Source organism: Leptidea sinapis, chromosome 43 (assembly GCF_905404315.1).
Source record: "Leptidea sinapis chromosome 43, ilLepSina1.1, whole genome shotgun sequence".
In the NCBI taxonomy this organism is placed as follows: Eukaryota; Metazoa; Arthropoda; class Insecta; order Lepidoptera; family Pieridae; genus Leptidea; species Leptidea sinapis.
In genome coordinates this window covers 4,277,267-4,294,525 of record NC_066307.1, presented here as the reverse complement: position 1 = coordinate 4,294,525, position 17,259 = coordinate 4,277,267, and the positions used below count along the sequence as shown (strand labels likewise).

Genomic DNA, 17,259 nt, shown 5'->3' with positions numbered 1-17,259 from the left:
AGCTCATCCCAGGCGTGTTCAATCGGGTTGAGATCAGGACTCGCTGATACCGACCACCTTAATATACTCTTGTACGATATGAGCCGTGTGTGGCCGGGCATTATCATGCATCATGATCAATCCATCACCCATATTTGCTAACTACGACCCTGCATACTCATTGAGAATCTCTTGAGCATATCTTTGCCCAGTGAGGGTGCCATTTTCTTTGGATACTAGCTCTGTGCGACCTTCTGAAGATATGGCAGCCCATACATGTACACTGCCTCCACCGCATTGGACTCTTTCTGAGATGCAGGCTTGAAGGTATCGCTCAACAGGTCGCCTGTAAACACTTCGCCTTCCATCAGAAGTATAGAGGGAGAATCGAGACTCTTCTGCAAGCAAAATTGTTGACCATTCTTCTTCATCCCACTGCGTGTGTTCACGGGCGTATCACAGTCTCGCTACTTGATGCTGTCTCTCGAGTTTTGGGCCACTCGCTGGTCTTCGGGGTTTCAAATTTGCTTCAGCAAGTCTTCTTCTCACTGTACTGTCACTAATGTAGTCCCTCCGGGTCTGAAGTAGCTATTGCTGGACTTCAACTGCATTTTGGTGGCGATTTCTTAACACAGTGGAAATAATATAACGATCTTCTCGGGCACTGGTACACCTGGGTCTGCCATTACAAGGTCTCCTCAGATGGTGTCCAGTCTCTTCGTACCTTCGCTTTACCTTCAGGACCGTTCGTACCGTCACACCCACCATACTTGCAGTGCGACGCATACTGATGCCTAGTTCCAGAAAAGCCATGACCCTAGCACATTCTTCAACTGAAAGAGGCATGATTAATAAATGCTATGTGCTTTTTAGCATAAATATTTAAAACAAGACCCATCGATCTTGAAAAAAATTTAAAACAGAAAGAAAAATGTGAATGGTAAAATTGTAATTCGGAAACGTCCACTTTGAAAAAGGAATGGTTTTGTTTTTGAAGTTTTTTTTTAGCCAATTCTTAAAAGAAGGTTACCGACTATAAAGTTTTTATGTGCAAAATTAAATTCTCTTTGCAGTCCTTTTTATTTCGAAAGTATATCTTGTGAACTTAAAACGTTATCCCAATTTTAAAAGTGTGATACTTACTTTTGAAGGCCAGTGTATATTATAAGTAAGCAGTATCATGTGTAATTATATCGGGTATAAAAAAATAATAATAAAATTTCATTCATACCGAGCATTTCATTTTATTTCATTTAATAAGAAAAGGATGCCTTTCGTTTGTTTTAACTTTATTTTATACAAAAGTATAGGTCTTTTATTTATCCATTGAGGCAGTACGAGGTCTGCCAGGTCAGCTAGTTATGTAATAAATAAAGGTATAGTATAACGTATCGACATATTAATTTGTGGTGTACAATACATTACAATACTTGGCGGACAGCGGGCCTCCTGTTGCTGATCCTAGGCCAAAGCAATTTAATTGTAAAACTTTGCACAGGATGCTGGTTAGATTATGGGTTACGCACCCTGTTTCTGTCGTGAAGCAGTAATGTGTAAGCATTATTGTGTTTGGCTCTTAATGGCACCGTAGCTAGTTCGCTACTGGGCAAATGAGACTTAACATCGTATGTCTTAAGGTGAGGCGCGCAATTGCAGTGCGGCTCAGAATTTTTTGGGTTTTTCAAGAATCCTGAGCGGCACTGCATTGTAATTGACAGCGCGTATAAATTACCATCAGCTGAACGTCCTGCTCGTCTCGTTCCTTATATAAAAAAAATTGTTGACTCTCATCACACTACCAACGGTTCCCCGTACCACGTATGTGTTTTCAGATTTCGAATTCATATTAATATATACGTTTATAGGACGCCGTAGGAATCGCATTGATCTCGCGATCCCTCTGCTGTAATAGGAGGAGAGTAAGGGAGTGGTGATTTCAAACCCTCACGTGACCCGTATGTATGCTTATTTGTTTGTTTTCCTTGTCTATAAAAAAAATAAGCAATGAAGGTTTTTTAGCTCTAGTTCCATAGAGGGAGCGTGGGTGCTAAATAGGTTTTTTAATTGCATTTTTATTTTATTAATAATAAAGCATAATTTTCATAATTTTTTTTTAGATTTTTAAGCTGATATTAATATTATGTCATTTTGTGAAAAAGAGTTTCACTTATTTCGGTTTCATAAAACCACACAATTGGTTCTTTTTAAATATATAAAAAACATCTTATGTTTGTTTTAAGAATGTTTTTTTGGAAATATATTTTTTGGATATTACTTTAAAATATGAGTTTAATTAAACTTTGCTCGTTGAAGTTTCACTTCTACTATGTGTCCTAGCACACATTTCGTTTTTTTTTAGCTTAGCAGCAATAATAACTGGACCTCAGGAAAAAAAGGTGTATGTTTACTGTCTTCATAGACATTGGAAGCATATTTTAACTTATAATTTGGAAGATATTATTTTTCCTTAGATTCCAAGATTTATATAGTTCCTTTGTTATATATAACAAAGAACCGACTTCTAAGTTTCTGCACAAATGACTCAATGAACTGTATCACAATGGTATTGATATTTAATAAACAGCTAATATTTTTTCTAGATATACCAAGAGGTGGCCGTTAACTATACTCTCTAATCTTCGGTCCTCGATATTTACCTATGCGAAACATAGCGGCACTAGGCCGCTACTTCACGCCGGTATTCTGCGAGTGTGGTAATTTACCCGGATGAGCCTAGGCCGATTGTGAGGACGACATAAGACTCCCCTATTGGTTTTACGCCCCGGGGTAGCACAGGGTAGTCTGGATTGCGCTAGTTGTCGCGCATGCGCGCAAACTACATGCGAACATTTGACGCGCGCGCCTAAAAGAGCAAGACGGTCGACGGAGCAGTTGTTTGTTTAACTTGATTAGAAACTATAACTATTTTTTAAGTGTTTTATGTACGACGCCTCCGCTGCATATATTTTGAAGACTGTGAATCTTGTTCCCGAATATTCTGTGGATGCTATTCCTGATTGATGTTTTAGGTCCACTCTGCTGCGACGACAACAAGCCAGGAATCAAGACTGATCGGCGAATATTCCGCCTTAGGGATACTCTAGATTCAATAAAGGTGAGGGGATTGGTTATTTGATTAGGTAGGTCTTAAACGCCCTAACAGTATCAGTAAGAAAATCATCGTTGTTGTAACCTTTACCAAATCTTTTTATATTCGTAATAGGTAGGTACATTTGTTTTAGAATAGTAGTAGTTTGTTCCTGATGTTAACATTATGGTTATTATAGTTTCTGGGAAATTCACTTATGTGCCTGTGTACATTCATAAAATTATCATGAAAATTTTGAGAGGCAACAGTTAAAATGTTTATTTCGTTAAACTTTGCTCTAGGTGATTATTTAGGACCTAGGTTATATATAAAAAGGGTGAAAAGCCCTCTTCTGAAGTACAAAGATGGTATTAACATCGACAGCACTGCCCCATAACAATTATATACCTCAGGACATAATACTTAGACGATAACTAAAGATAACTAGTCGTGCCATATCTATGTCAGTTAAGTACACTCAGCGGCACGGAAACTTGGCTACGCTTGGTCTCACAATATTATCAATTGTAACTATTTTTAAGGATTGTTATTTATGAAGATAGCTTAACAAAATATAACTCTTGGTAAAATAGAGTAATTCATTAAGTTTAAGTGTTCTTTGTAAGAGTTTTTTTGCAATTTATTCAAAGAGAGTCATTTCAGCAGTTAACAAACGTGTCTATCAACAACCAAGAATTCCATGAACACCAGAACAGGTGGCACAAGCTGTAGCACTGTTGTGACAGGGTTTGACTCGGTGTGAGTGGCTGTTAATCTCAATATAGCCCGTTCTTTCATGCAGTATGCCCTGAAACGCTATCAAGAAACTAAAACCTATTCGCTTAGACCAGGCAGTGGAGGCCTAAGGTGCGCGTCTGATCGAGATGACTATTTTATTCATTGAGACATATTGAGAAACCGCCGTCCTTTAGCAGTTGAGATACGACAGCGACTTCAAATTGTAAGAAACATAAACTTAAACGAGAAAACGATCAGAAGACGAATGGAAGATGCAAATTTAAAAGCTTAAACCAGCACGAGGGCCAGAACTTCTCAGATATCATCGAGTAGCTCGCCTTCAATTCGCCTGAGAACATATCAACTGGACACACGAGCTGTGGGCAGATGTACTCTACAGATGAATGCCGTATCGCTTTGAGAACTCCGGACAGTTGGGAAAGGGTCCAGAGAAGGAGAGAAGAGCGACATTTGTCCATCACCAACACACAAAGTGTAAGTTCCCATAAGGCTCGATAATGGTCTGGGCGGGTATAAGTTCGGAAGCTCGTTCAGAGTTGGTGTGTTTCAACAGCAGGCTAAATGCTCATCAATACATGAAATACATTCTCTAGGGTCATGTTGTGCCCTATTCTGGCTTCATAGGGTCCGAAGAATTTTCTTTTGATGTACGATAATGCACGCCTACACGTCGCTCGATGTGTCGAGGAGTACCTTCAAGCAGTAGGTATATAATGACTGTGGCCAGCTCGCAGTCCGGACTTCAATTCAATAGTACAATACATCTGGCACATGCTTAAAAGAATGATTAGGTCCGGTGTCAACCCACCACAAACCCTTAACTAGCTCCGCCATGTAGCGATCAACGCTTGGGAGATCATTTCGCAAGTGGACATTAAAAACAGGATCCCGAGCATGCCTGATCTGACGCAAGCAGTCATTAGAGCAAGAGGGGGATGTAAAAGTTATAAATCATAAAAGAAGTTATAAAAATATTAATTTATTTAAAAAAGTTGATTCTTGTGAAATTAGTGCCTTTATTTCTCTATTAATTATTTTGGAACAAAAAACGTTACGGCAAGCTTGTTAAATTTTTGCTGAATAATATATATTAAATTAACAAAAGTACAATAATTACGCACCAAATATAACATTAGGGTATATGCATGTACCTTATATTTAGTTCAAATATATTTTTTTATCTTTACCATTAATGATTTTATCTTAATTAATTTTTTTGCATTAAATTTTTGTTGAATAAAAGTATTAAATAAACAAAAGTGCAATAAATACGCGCGCAATATAAAACATCGAGACTCTTACGCTATTGGTCGAAACGCATTGTGACGTCAAACTCCATAATTCTATAAGCACTGGTACGGTTCCTAGACACGGACGAGTAAAAAAATAAGGACTCCGTGGCACCTTACATAACAGTGAGGCACCATAACAAGCCTGTAAACGTGTAAATACATAGCCCCACGCATACAGTTACTAACTACACTAATACAAGCCGATCGGTCGCCATTATGAGATTTGCCATCGTCTGTGACAGATCAGTTTGCGTAGCAATAAAATATTTTAAAAATGCCGTTGTGCGTTGTGAAAAAGTGTAAAAACAATAATATAAAAGTATTTGTGGATATATGATTATCTACGGGAGAAAAAAATGTGTAACCAGTTACGGGGTATACCAGTATACCCCGTAACCTCACACACTAGCATAAGGGTGCTTCACTTGCTAATATAACGGCGCGGAGTCCTTCTTTTTTTACTAGTACGTGTTCCTACATAGTATTTTATTTTGTTAACGATATATTAAATTATATATTGGTTTTTTATTATTCAATGTTCTGTTTAATTATTATTTACAAAAAGTGGATTTGTTAAAATGCAATCAGATAATCTTTCAGAAATAGTTTCAAATCCAGATTTTATTTCTGCTGAATTTAATAAAGGGAAGGCTACAAGGCAATTATGTGACAATTAATTTAGTTTTTAAGTTTTTTCAAATTCATATTTTCTCACATTAATTTGTAAAACTAAACATAATCTACAAATGCAGAAAATAGAATTTAATTGGAATTACCATAACGAATGTATATTAAAGTAAATTTTTAATTTTTAAATAAAAAAAGTTCCTTGAAAACCGCTCTGAAGACGTTCTAGCCGTTCACAGAGCACTGGATCCACGACGATTCGTGTAGTTCTGCGTTGCACGCGGTTAAATGATTACTGTTTACACTACTTTGCTTGGATAGTTGAGTCTCTTGGAATTAAAAAAAATACTTATATCTAAGTGCACGAACTTATATCGAAGTATTTTCGGCACCAGAAAATACTTTTAAGTAAGTTTTTGCTTTTGGTCAATTATTATATAAATCACAAAAAATAATAAGTTTTAATGCATTTCACCAGAATTATTACAAATTTGTTTATACAAGACAAGTGCTGACCCGGAGAATAGGTACCCCGCGCCCACTCATTAAATGAATTATCACTGAATTAGTTGTATTGCAAGTTTATAGGTATTTCTAAGTCAAAAAAATATAGGTCCCGGATAAGTAATCACCAACATTTTAAGCTATTACATAGCTTCTATCGCGGGCCTTGAGCGTGGAGACCGAATCCAGAAATTCCGTAACGAAAATAACCTAACACTTACTTACTAGATGTATATAGATATTTCGCCACGGTCATTTCAGTTGCCGTGGAACAGCGGTTATCACGTAAGGTTTTTTGTGCAGAAGGTTATCACGTTTTTTATTTTTTATTATTATGACAAGCATTTTAATTTGTTTCACCTGTCCCGTTGTCTGTCTATAATCAAATCTTGCAAGTTAAATTTTACTCACTTCCCGTTTGCTTTTTTTTAAATTAATTTTATTAAAAAAAAAATACTGCATAAATAAAATAAATAAATAATTATAATTGCATAAGTTGATAAAAAATGCTTTGCAATAGCTTTACCGCGGCAGTCCCCGAGTGCCACACGTCTTTTTTATTTATTTAGATAGAGACACCAATAACATATCATTATACAATTAAAATTTTAGCAAGTACACAAGCGATTGTACAATGCGACATGTCTCTACAGGTGTAAACAACATTTACAAAAGTGTGAAAAGAATGACAAAGTTGAACAATGAAATATAATAAAATTAAAGAAATGAAGATTTTAACAAAATGGATGACGAAAATGACTTAATTACGTTATAAAAAGAAAATTTATAAATGCAACAATACAATATTTCACTTATTCTACAATTCACAATTTATCATTATATTTCGATGCAGTTGGTTTTCAATTTATTGATATTAAACATTGAAAACTATCTATATTACCAGCTCATTATTTTGTTTAAGGGGGCGTGTTTACCTATTTAGTTCTATTGATTATTGGGCCGAAAATAATTATGATAGGGCATCTTGGTCTATTTCTATGATTCTACCATGTATAATCTTATGTAAAGTTCACAATACACCTATTATTTTTCGTCTTATCTCCAACGATTTTGATGGGGGGATGACGAGGTCGGCAGATTAGGATAGGATGCGTTCCTTTTTTGCACCCATGGGGCAAGGTTTGTTTCCCTTCGGATGTTCCTAGTGCCTGCGCCGTTGTAGTGGCCGATGTGATACTACAGGGCATGGATATTTTTATACCAAGCTCTGTAGTACCAGTCGGTGGCAGATCACAGCCCTGGTTCGATGCGTCATTTAAAGCAGCATCTGACTGCAAAAAACAGGCGTATCGAACTTGGGTTGCGGCGCTGGGCTCAAAGGATCCGAACTGGAAAGTTCTAAAGAGAAAATATAACCGTGCCTCCAGATTTTTTAAGCGGCAAATCACCCGTGCGAAGTCTAAGCACGTCGTCAAAAGCAGTCGAGGAGTAGCTTTCCAGTTACCCGACCGGAACACGCAAGTTCTAGTCATTGTCAAAAATGACACCCTGGGCCATAGCAAAAGAAAAAGTCGATCTCTTATTATAGCCGATTACTATTATTTAATAAGTATAAAAAAGGGCTTAATGGTTTAACTTGACGCAATTGCGCAATTTTAAAATGTGTTTTTAGTATTTTCTGCGCAAAAAAAACGCTAAAATCATATCATTTTAGGTTTCGAAACGCAATTTTATTTCATTCATTTTTCATAAGCGATCCAAACGCCATTTAGTAAAAGGAACTTCATGGTACGAATTTTAATGATTCAGTTTGGGTACCTAAACTGAACTGCATCGGATTAGCATCGCTTATTATAAGTTGATGGTAGGCTCTCTGATTCCTGCGGCCGAATTCCACCATCGCACAACACTCCTCAAGTTAGGATATCATCCTCATCATCTGGATGTGCGGCGGTGACCGTGCGGTTTTCAAGGAGCTTTCTTCCACGTACTACAAAGCTGTGGAATGAACTTCCTTGTGTGGTGTTTCCAGGACGATACGACATGGGTACCTTCAAAAAAAGCTCGTACACGTTCCTTAGAGGCCGGCAACGCTCCTGTGATGCCTCTGAAGTTGCAAGAGAATGTTGGCGGCGGTGACGGCTTAGCACCAGGTGACCCGTATGCTCGTTTGTCCTCCTTTCCCATAAAAAAAATAGTAGAAACAAAAGTCCAAAAGGTGTAACCGAGTCGTCATATAACGCAGAAATCGGTATCCAAATAACAATCCCTAATCGTGAATTTTAAATAAATCTAAAGAAAAACACGATATCACAGCATGAGTTTATTCGGAGATAATTGATCATACATCAAGCTTCAAAGAATAAACATATTATAACATTATTCATAACTCAACAGAGTTTTTGCTTTTAAAGTATGACAGACCATCTAGCAAAATATATTTAAAAAATAACGAATTTTGAGTTAAGGAAAAACTGTCACACGGTTAAAGTCACTGTCGATGTCATGACAGTGATAATGTTTGTTATCATATACCTGTTATATAATTCCGACGGAACTGTATTTACATCCTCTTTGCGACTAGGTGTCAACTCAAGAATAGACAATAAAAGTGTACTGTGGCATAGAAATAGTTACCTATATTATATAATGTACTCTGTGGAAATAATGTTTTATCTGTGGTTTCCTTCCATACCATGGTATATGCCCGAGAGTTTAGAAAAAACGCGGGAACTCTTGGTTGCTTAGGGCGGTCTTTTTAACTATAAAATTAAATATTTCTATTATATTGTATATAATCCTCATATTTTGGAAAAGTATATAAGTATTTGTATATGTTTATTATTTAATTTGTTTAGTATAAGTAAAAGTCTATATATTTAGTGATTTAGGTTTGTGCTATGAGATGTCGAAAAGGCGGAAAAAAACCAAGCCGGAACGAGATAAAGGTGAGTATTTTAGATTCCACCTCTGAAAGTAGCGAATACTCAGATTCGCGTACAGTTTTGGAAGACCACAAGAACTTTTATTTGCCATATAGGGTGGCCGACTATTGTCGCCGATATCCGGAAGACGCAGGTGCCGGTCATGAATTCAGTCTTCATAGAGAGTGTCACTGAACAGCCACTTGGTAGTCGTGACATGCTTAATCTTAGTAGCTACTTATCGCGCTTTATTAAAGGCATTAAATATCTTAAGAAACTCAACAAATATAAGATAGGAGTAGTGTTTGAACGACCCAATTTGGCTAATACATTCCTAGACAACACGACATTTTTAAGCGAACAAAATATTAAGGCGTCCATCCCAGCTGGTGCCACTGAATTGTCTGGAGTGAATTCCTCCGTACCCATTGATGTCCAACAAAAAAATTTTCAAATCTTTGTCAAGCAGAAAAAAAACAAATCCGATACTGGTTTTATATTACAACCTACACAGGCAGTCATTATTACCTTTGCGGCATCTACTTCACTCCCAGATTACGTTCACTTAAAGATGTGGCGTCTACCAGTGCGACCTTATGTGCCGCCAGTTAAGCAGTGTGTCCGATGCCTTAGGTTTGACCACTTGGCTAAATTCTGTAAGAATGCTCAGCGTTGCTCAATCTGCACTGAAAATTATTCATATAAAGAATGTACTATACCTATTGACAAAGCAGTATGTGTGCACTGTAAAGGTAATCATCTTGCAGTATCAGGTCAATGCCCTATAAAACAAAAAAAGATATTAGATAGTAAAAATAAAAGTAAAACACCATTATCAGATTTATTTAAACATCCAACAAACTTTCCATCACTTAATAAGACAGAGAACACACAAGACATCATTAATTTAATTTTATCCAATCCAGCAGCAATGAACCTAATCACAGAATCAATAATCAAAGTCATTACACTAAATAAAACACAGAATCAAAGCATTAGCTCACACGCAATTAGTTCAGCTATTAAAGATACCATAGAAATTAAAAATAAAACATCACATTCAACTGTCACAAACTTAACATAGTACAGTGGAATGCTCAAAGTCTGTTGAGTAACAGACTTCAGCTTCAAAACCTTCTTTATGAGCAGGACATACACATAGCACTTATATCAGAAACTTGGCTTAAACCAAATATACAGTTTTCTATCAGAGGTTATACAATACTAAGAAATGATTGTGGTAATGATCACAATGGTGTAGCAATTTTTGTTAGAAATGGCATTTATTTTCAAAAGTTAGAAACATTTTCTGATAACTCCTTGCAAAATGTAGCAATCAAAATTAAATACAAACAAAAAGACATCTCAATTGTAAGCTTTTATAGTCCTGGCAACAGTGTACCTAACTTTGACAAATCTAAATTTAATAGACTGTTGCATAGTATTCCAAAACCAATAATAATTGCTGGTGATTTTAATGCTCAACCCCCAATGCTTAACCCCAAATGGTATGGCCATTTGGGGTTGTAATAGAAACCAATTCTAGAGGTAGAGACATCATGGATGTAATGGACGATAATGACTTAATGCTCTTAAATAATGATCAACCAACTACAGTGGGTACTAATTCTTGGAGACCAAATGGACTAGATCTAACAATAGTATCATCTTCATTATTCCTGTGCTGTGAATGGCAAGTTCATCAGGACTCTTTGGGCAGCTATCACTTGCCTACAATCACAAAATTTTCCATGGTAGTGTCGGAAACTGAATCTTCTTCAATTCCATCCAACATTCCTCCACACAGTAATCTGAAAATAGTAAATTGGGACCAATATGAGAACTTAGTAAATGACTTGTTAAAACAATTTGATATAAATAATTGTAATCTACAGAAGTCTTACAATAACTTCTGTTCCATAATTCTTAGAGCTGTAGAAAATTCAGTACCTAAAACCAACTACCACTGTAACAATATTACTAATCTACCTGAAAGAAAGCGACAACTTCCTTGGTGGAATGGGCAATGTACTAAAGTGGTAGAAGATTGCAAACAGGCTTATCTGTTATTCAAACCAAATTGCAATATCCAAAACTACATTCAGTTTAAGCAAGCTCAAGCAAAGAAAAAATGTATATTAAGACTTGAACGTCGTAAATCCTGGACAGATTTTTGCTCCACCATAAATAGTTTAACACCAATGAAACAGATTTGAACAAAAATGAGGAAATTTAAGAACTTATATTCTAATAATAATTGTTTCTCTAGCAATAATTGGATATCCAACTTTTTACACAAATATACTCCAGATACAGTACCAAATTTGACAATTATTCACAATAATCATCCTTTAAATAGCACCAACTCTTTTATGATTGCCCCTTTTACTATTGAAGAATTAAAAGCTGGTCTATCATCAAGAAAGGACTCTGCATGCGGTTTGGATTGGTTCTCCTATAAAAAGTTTAAACTCCTAAACTCTTCTAACTTAAATAAGTTTCTAAAAATATTAAATCTCCTATGGAACAACTCCACTATTCCAGAAGAATGGAAAACAGACTGTCTAATTCCAATTTTAAAGCATGGGAAAGATTTTAGTTCAGCTGATTCATATCGTCCTATCAGACTAAGCTCGTGTGTTGGTAAAATTTTTGAACAATTAATAAAACAGAGATTAATATTTTATATTGAAAGTAACAACCTCTTACCTAATAATCAATTTGGATTTCGATGTGGTCGTTCTGCTTGTGAGAGTATACGGCATTTATGTCTTGACATCCATAGTGCCCAGATCGACAATAAGATATTGGCTGGTGTTTTTTTGGATGTTGTAGGAGCATTTAATAATGTTGATTTAGAACAATTATCATCCAATCTTCTATCCTTAAATGTCCCTGATAAAATAGTTAGTTGGATATTCAATTTCTTGCATGGTCGTAAACTTTATGTTAGAGTCAATAACCAATTAATAGGTCCTCGATATAATAAATTAGAAAAAATACAAAATAAATGCTTAAGGATCATAACAGGCGCTTTTAGGTCTACTCCTATTATATCATTACAGGTAGAATGTAATATTCCCCCACTAGCTCTTAGATTCAAATATCTACAAACAAAATTCTTTCTCAAATTAACTTCTATTAATAATCATCCACTCCTATTAAAGATACAGGACTATATTAACCGAACTGACAATAATTCCTACTATAAAGTAGAAGGCATCTCTGATTTGTTACATTTTTCTTGTGATCATAATCTATTTTCTAGTATTCTTTGGCCATGTTATTTAAATTCTTATAATTCAAAATATACACCTATTAAAATAATTATTAATGAATCATTAAAATTTTCAAGAAATTCATAAGGAAGATGTATATAGTATGCTGTCAGAGTGGCAAAATTATAACCAACTTTATACTGATGGATCTAAAAGTAATACTGCTGTCTCTATGGCAGTTTATGACATACAACTGCGGAGTGGGTTTGGTCATATGTTAAATACCTTGGCTAGTATATACACAGCAGAATGTGCTGCCATATATGCTGCTCTAGAATATATTGGAGAACAGTCATATAATAATTGGTTCGTTATAACAGATAGCATGAGTGTTTTAAAAGCTTTACAATATCCTAAATGTAATGTTACAACTAATTTCATCATTTACAATATTAGAGACAAATATCAATGCTTATCCCTAACAAAAGATATTATTGGAGTTGTGTTTATAATGTAAATTTTAATGTATAAATGTAAATAGTATATTTGTAGTTATACCTTAAATTAGTTTCATATTATCTTATAATTATTATATTCAACTAATATTCATCATTATTACTTATAATTCATGTATAATATATTTCTTATAACGTATACGAGATTTATATTTTAGTATTATATCATAAAAGTTTATTATTATTAAGCCCCGGGCAAAGCTTGATCTTCATTGGAACAAGAATATTATCAATAAAAGACTTGACTTCGGCCTTTCATGCGAACCTATATGTATATGAAGAAAATGAAACATGAAGAACACGAAATACTACTTTTATGTGAAATTGTACTATTTATGTTTGAAGATGAAGATGATATAAAGACTTAGCTGGACTTTGAACAAGCTGTGTAAAGTGAAGAATAGAAAAATAAAAATGAAGACTTGGCTGTATGGGCTTTTGACCCCTTTGCCTGTCCAGATGGACGAACAGAACCGAAAAAAAAAGGTCTATGCCCTATGGATCTAAATTACTTCTGTGCCGCAGCCAAACAAATAGTAATTATTGCTGATTTTGAGCTCTTATTATTGTAATTTTTATCGTGTTTTTGGAAACTTAAGTTTAATTATGTCGCGTGATATTCGTTATCACCCGCGTAGTAACTATCGGCCAGATCCATATAGACATCAGCATCTCCCTCCGGCAAGGAAGAGAAGCCGTAGTCCAGTACGCGAGATTATACAGCGTAGCAGGTCGCCGAGGATTCACGATAAGAACAATGTCATTGATGATAATATTTTGAGTGAAATATCGAAACTACCGGAACCAAGTGAGCTTTGGGACAATCAGATTCAACCTGAGGATTACGACGCTCTGCCTCCTAACTTCCAAATGGATGTAAGTAATATACTTCATATTATAATAATAGTAGCGACTTGTGTCTTTGTTCTTCTAAGTGTGATAGGTAGATTGTTCATTGTTATAAATAAGCCCTACCAGAATTTGTGGTGCTTACTTTTTATCACTCCCAAACCATGTGTAGCTGAATTAACAGAAATTGGGTACATTCACAATTGAATTGTATAGACACAAGTTTGTAGCTCATTCTGAAAAATTGTATTACAGGGATCAGCGTATCAGAATTTCCAACCCTCATACCCTGGAGGGTACAATGATTTTTCATCTGCACCTCCAGTTGTGGTGCCAGATGTCAGCAGCTGGAACCAGATGTCACTTCCTCCCCCACCCATTCCACAAGTGCTAAGTGTCGAAGATCAAATCAAAAAAGAAGGTATTGTATCTAACAATGTATTAAGAAATGTACCTTTCTGAGGAGAATTTAAGAAGGTACATTTCTTAGGAGGATTAGATCTGTTACAGATACTATGTATTAATGTTTAAGTGGAACTGTGATTTTCCTTGAATTGTTATGCACTGCAACATTGCCAGAAGACATGTAGGTTATATATACATATTATTTAATTGTAATTTAAGGTCTTCAATCGGCAAATTTTAAGATATTTACATGTTCTCTTTTATTCTAAGAAAATGGATTGGAAAACTTTTAATTTTCAAGCAAAATAATTAATTTAATTCTAATCAAGATTCATAATAATGTTGAACAGTTAACAAAATCAGGCCAAATTAATGTGATACAACATTTAGTTATGAACAACACTAGAAGGTGGTAAGGTTGGTTTATATTTGATTAGAATATGTTAATGACTGCTATTTTACTGATAAAATAATATATTTTCAGATATTTGTGGTATACCATTTGCTGCACTATAAATGCTGTGAAATTTTCAAACCAAAGCAGAGTCCCATTATCAATCTCCATGTGATCTTCAATAATTAAAAATATTATGTGTTATTTGCGACCATGTTGACATAGGTGTATGTATAGAGTTGATATATAACATTATATTGAATTTTGTTTTCAATATCAACATTCTCTCACAGCTGCCATTGAATCGGAAATGAGACATCAGAAAGCTGCATTGTCGAAACAAAGAGAAGACTACTTAAAGAAAACTGCTGTTTTAAAGAAAGAACTGGATACACTTAAGGATCAGAGAAATGAGTTGCGTGGTGATGCTAAACGTTCCCCTAGCCCGGATACCAAGAGGTTCCTTAAAGAGAACACAAAGTTACAGGTTTGATTTTATTATGATGATTTTTTGTCAGATACTATTAATTTTTGAAATGTTTGTGCAACAGCTGTGTTTAGGACAGAGTTGTCTCGACATGGTGCTTTTAATAGTTATAAGCTTGAATGTAATCAATGAACCTAGTTACAAATTTTAACCTTGCAACAACTTGTTATGCATTTCTTTAGTTGGAGATTCAGAATAAGTTGAAAACAATCAGTAATGTGGTGGACATGTTAAATGGCATCATTGGAGAAGAAGCTGCAGTGTTACCTGAAGTAGATGATTCGGTATCAGAGCGCACTTCTAAACGAAAATCCAGGTTTGTATTAACATGTAACTACATTTTTGATGAAAGGTAAAAAATCTTTTAAATTTATAAAATAAAACAATTGTTATCATTTAAATTTGTCTTCCATTTAAGTAATGTTCTACAATTCCTGGTTTCAATGCTCCTTTTAAGGTAAGTATGTACATAGTTATAGAATCATTATCATTCTTAAATTTTATAGCTGTATGCATCAATATGGAGGCTTTGCTTAACTCAAGGTTTTTTACAAGGAAGTCATCAAAACAGACGATGTTTTGGATGGAGTTCTGAAGAATAAAATGAAGAATTTCTAAAATGTAATATACAAGGAATAGAAATTTGCAAATGGATAAAGAAACTTGTTGTTTAATGTTTTATTGATTATAATTAGTAAATTAAAGTATTGTATGGTAAAATTTGATGTATATATAAACATATTATTTTATTGTATTACTTTTTTAAAGGGCTTATTCACAATGTAGCAGATTTTCATAGGCTAGATAAAAGTTCTGAATAAAATAAATTGTGTTTCACATTCACTTCACCACTATGTCAGGTTGGGAACCTTGCACTAAATAGTTCTGTTTCTTATACGAAATAATGTAACACAAGCTTGATGGCTTTTAATCCAAATTTATATCATGTTTTACAATTTTCTATTTGTATATCTCTAAATGGACGGGTCATATGATCAGAGGCCCAAACAAGTGGTCACAGAAACTCACCCATTGGTACCCGAGAGATGCTAAAAGAAAGAGAGGCAGACAGATACTAAGGTGTGAAGATGACATAAACAAAGTTGCTGGACCAGTTTGGAGAAGCGCGGGAGAGAGAGCACTGGAAGGTCCTAGAGGAGGCCTATGTCTATGCCTAGTGGACAAGCTAGATACATTGTTAAAAAATAGAGGAAATAAAAAAAAAACATGTTACTACATAATTAATGTCTATAAATAAAGGCTATCTTTATCTTTATATCTCTAAATAGCACTACTACCATGACTATTGTCACAATAAAATTAATCATCACATATTTATTTTGCACTGTCGTATTTCACATTTGAGAATGTCAACTGATCACTTGTCATGAGCCTGTCATAATATTCCATAAGTCATAACATATTATCATGTAACAAACATAGTAGAGGAGACCAAGCGAGGATTTTGGAATTTATTCGAGTGCGTCAGAATAACATAAGAGATAAGCAAACTTGCACCTTGTAAAGTACTCCCACCATAGCCATATAGGGTCGAACATCGATCAGATTAGTAAAAAAATCGATCCTTTGAAAAACTCGTGCGAGTTAAGGGTGCTCACCCTATAGATTTATGCTTTGTCAGCCAAAGTAGAGCATAGCAACAAGTCGTACGTACATTTACTTTACACATGTAGAACCTTCTGGAAACAATATTGCTGATGTACCAAATTACTTTCCCACAGAAATGTGACTCTCTTTGTTGGCATAAGCTATATAATGTAAGTCCGTAAAATTAAGTAGTCTGAGTTTAGTCTTAGCTCCGTAAACATTGTAAATAGGGTTTATTGAATAAAGTTATTTTTTTTATAAAGTAACGATTCAGTTATTCCTTGACTTGCGCGTCAGATTGAGCTAAGGTGCGTTAATTATATGTAGTAAAGTGTGCATTTCCATAATCTAACAATTTCAGTGTGAAGGAAATCCGAAAGTCACTTAATTTTTAAACCATCAGATTAAGGAAATTCCTACCAATAATTGTCAGATTATGAGTCAGTATGACAAGAACAAGAACATCTATAAGGTAATCTGACGCGTTTGAGTATTACATGGTCAGGATTTTTTTTTGCATATTCAAAAGTTGGTCACTAATCGTCAGTCTTTTGACTAATAGCTACACTAAACATCTCGTCGTAATGACGCGCAGTGTAATATTTCTTTTGCTATGGCCATACGGGCACCCTCATTATATAAACCGGCA

At 34.9% G+C, this 17,259-nt stretch overlaps 1 protein-coding gene and 1 long non-coding RNA gene across 4 annotated transcripts in view; one reads left to right on the top strand and one right to left on the bottom strand.

The window, feature by feature from the left end:
- Positions 1–9,956: 9,956 nt before the first annotated feature.
- Positions 9,957–12,562, bottom strand: LOC126977121 (uncharacterized). The gene is made up of 2 exons (XR_007732150.1): positions 11,844–12,562; positions 9,957–10,945 (listed from the first exon to the last, which is right to left on the bottom strand). It is a non-coding gene; the product is annotated as an uncharacterized LOC126977121 (long non-coding RNA).
- A 629-nt stretch (positions 12,563–13,191) lies between these two features.
- Positions 13,192–17,259, top strand: part of LOC126977107 (zinc finger matrin-type protein CG9776) — a 28,440-nt gene continuing 24,372 nt past the window's right edge. Inside the window, exons 1-4 of one of the 3 annotated variants that reach the window (XM_050825802.1) lie at positions 13,192–13,743; positions 13,972–14,137; positions 14,809–15,002; positions 15,185–15,318. In XM_050825802.1, the coding sequence (XP_050681759.1) occupies positions 13,474–13,743; positions 13,972–14,137; positions 14,809–15,002; positions 15,185–15,318 (764 nt within the window). In that variant the 5' untranslated portion in view covers positions 13,192–13,473. Of the gene's footprint in view, positions 13,744–13,971; positions 14,138–14,808; positions 15,003–15,184; positions 15,319–17,259 lie in introns of those variants that run through there. The other 2 variants (XM_050825804.1, XM_050825803.1) reach the window with 2 other exon arrangements.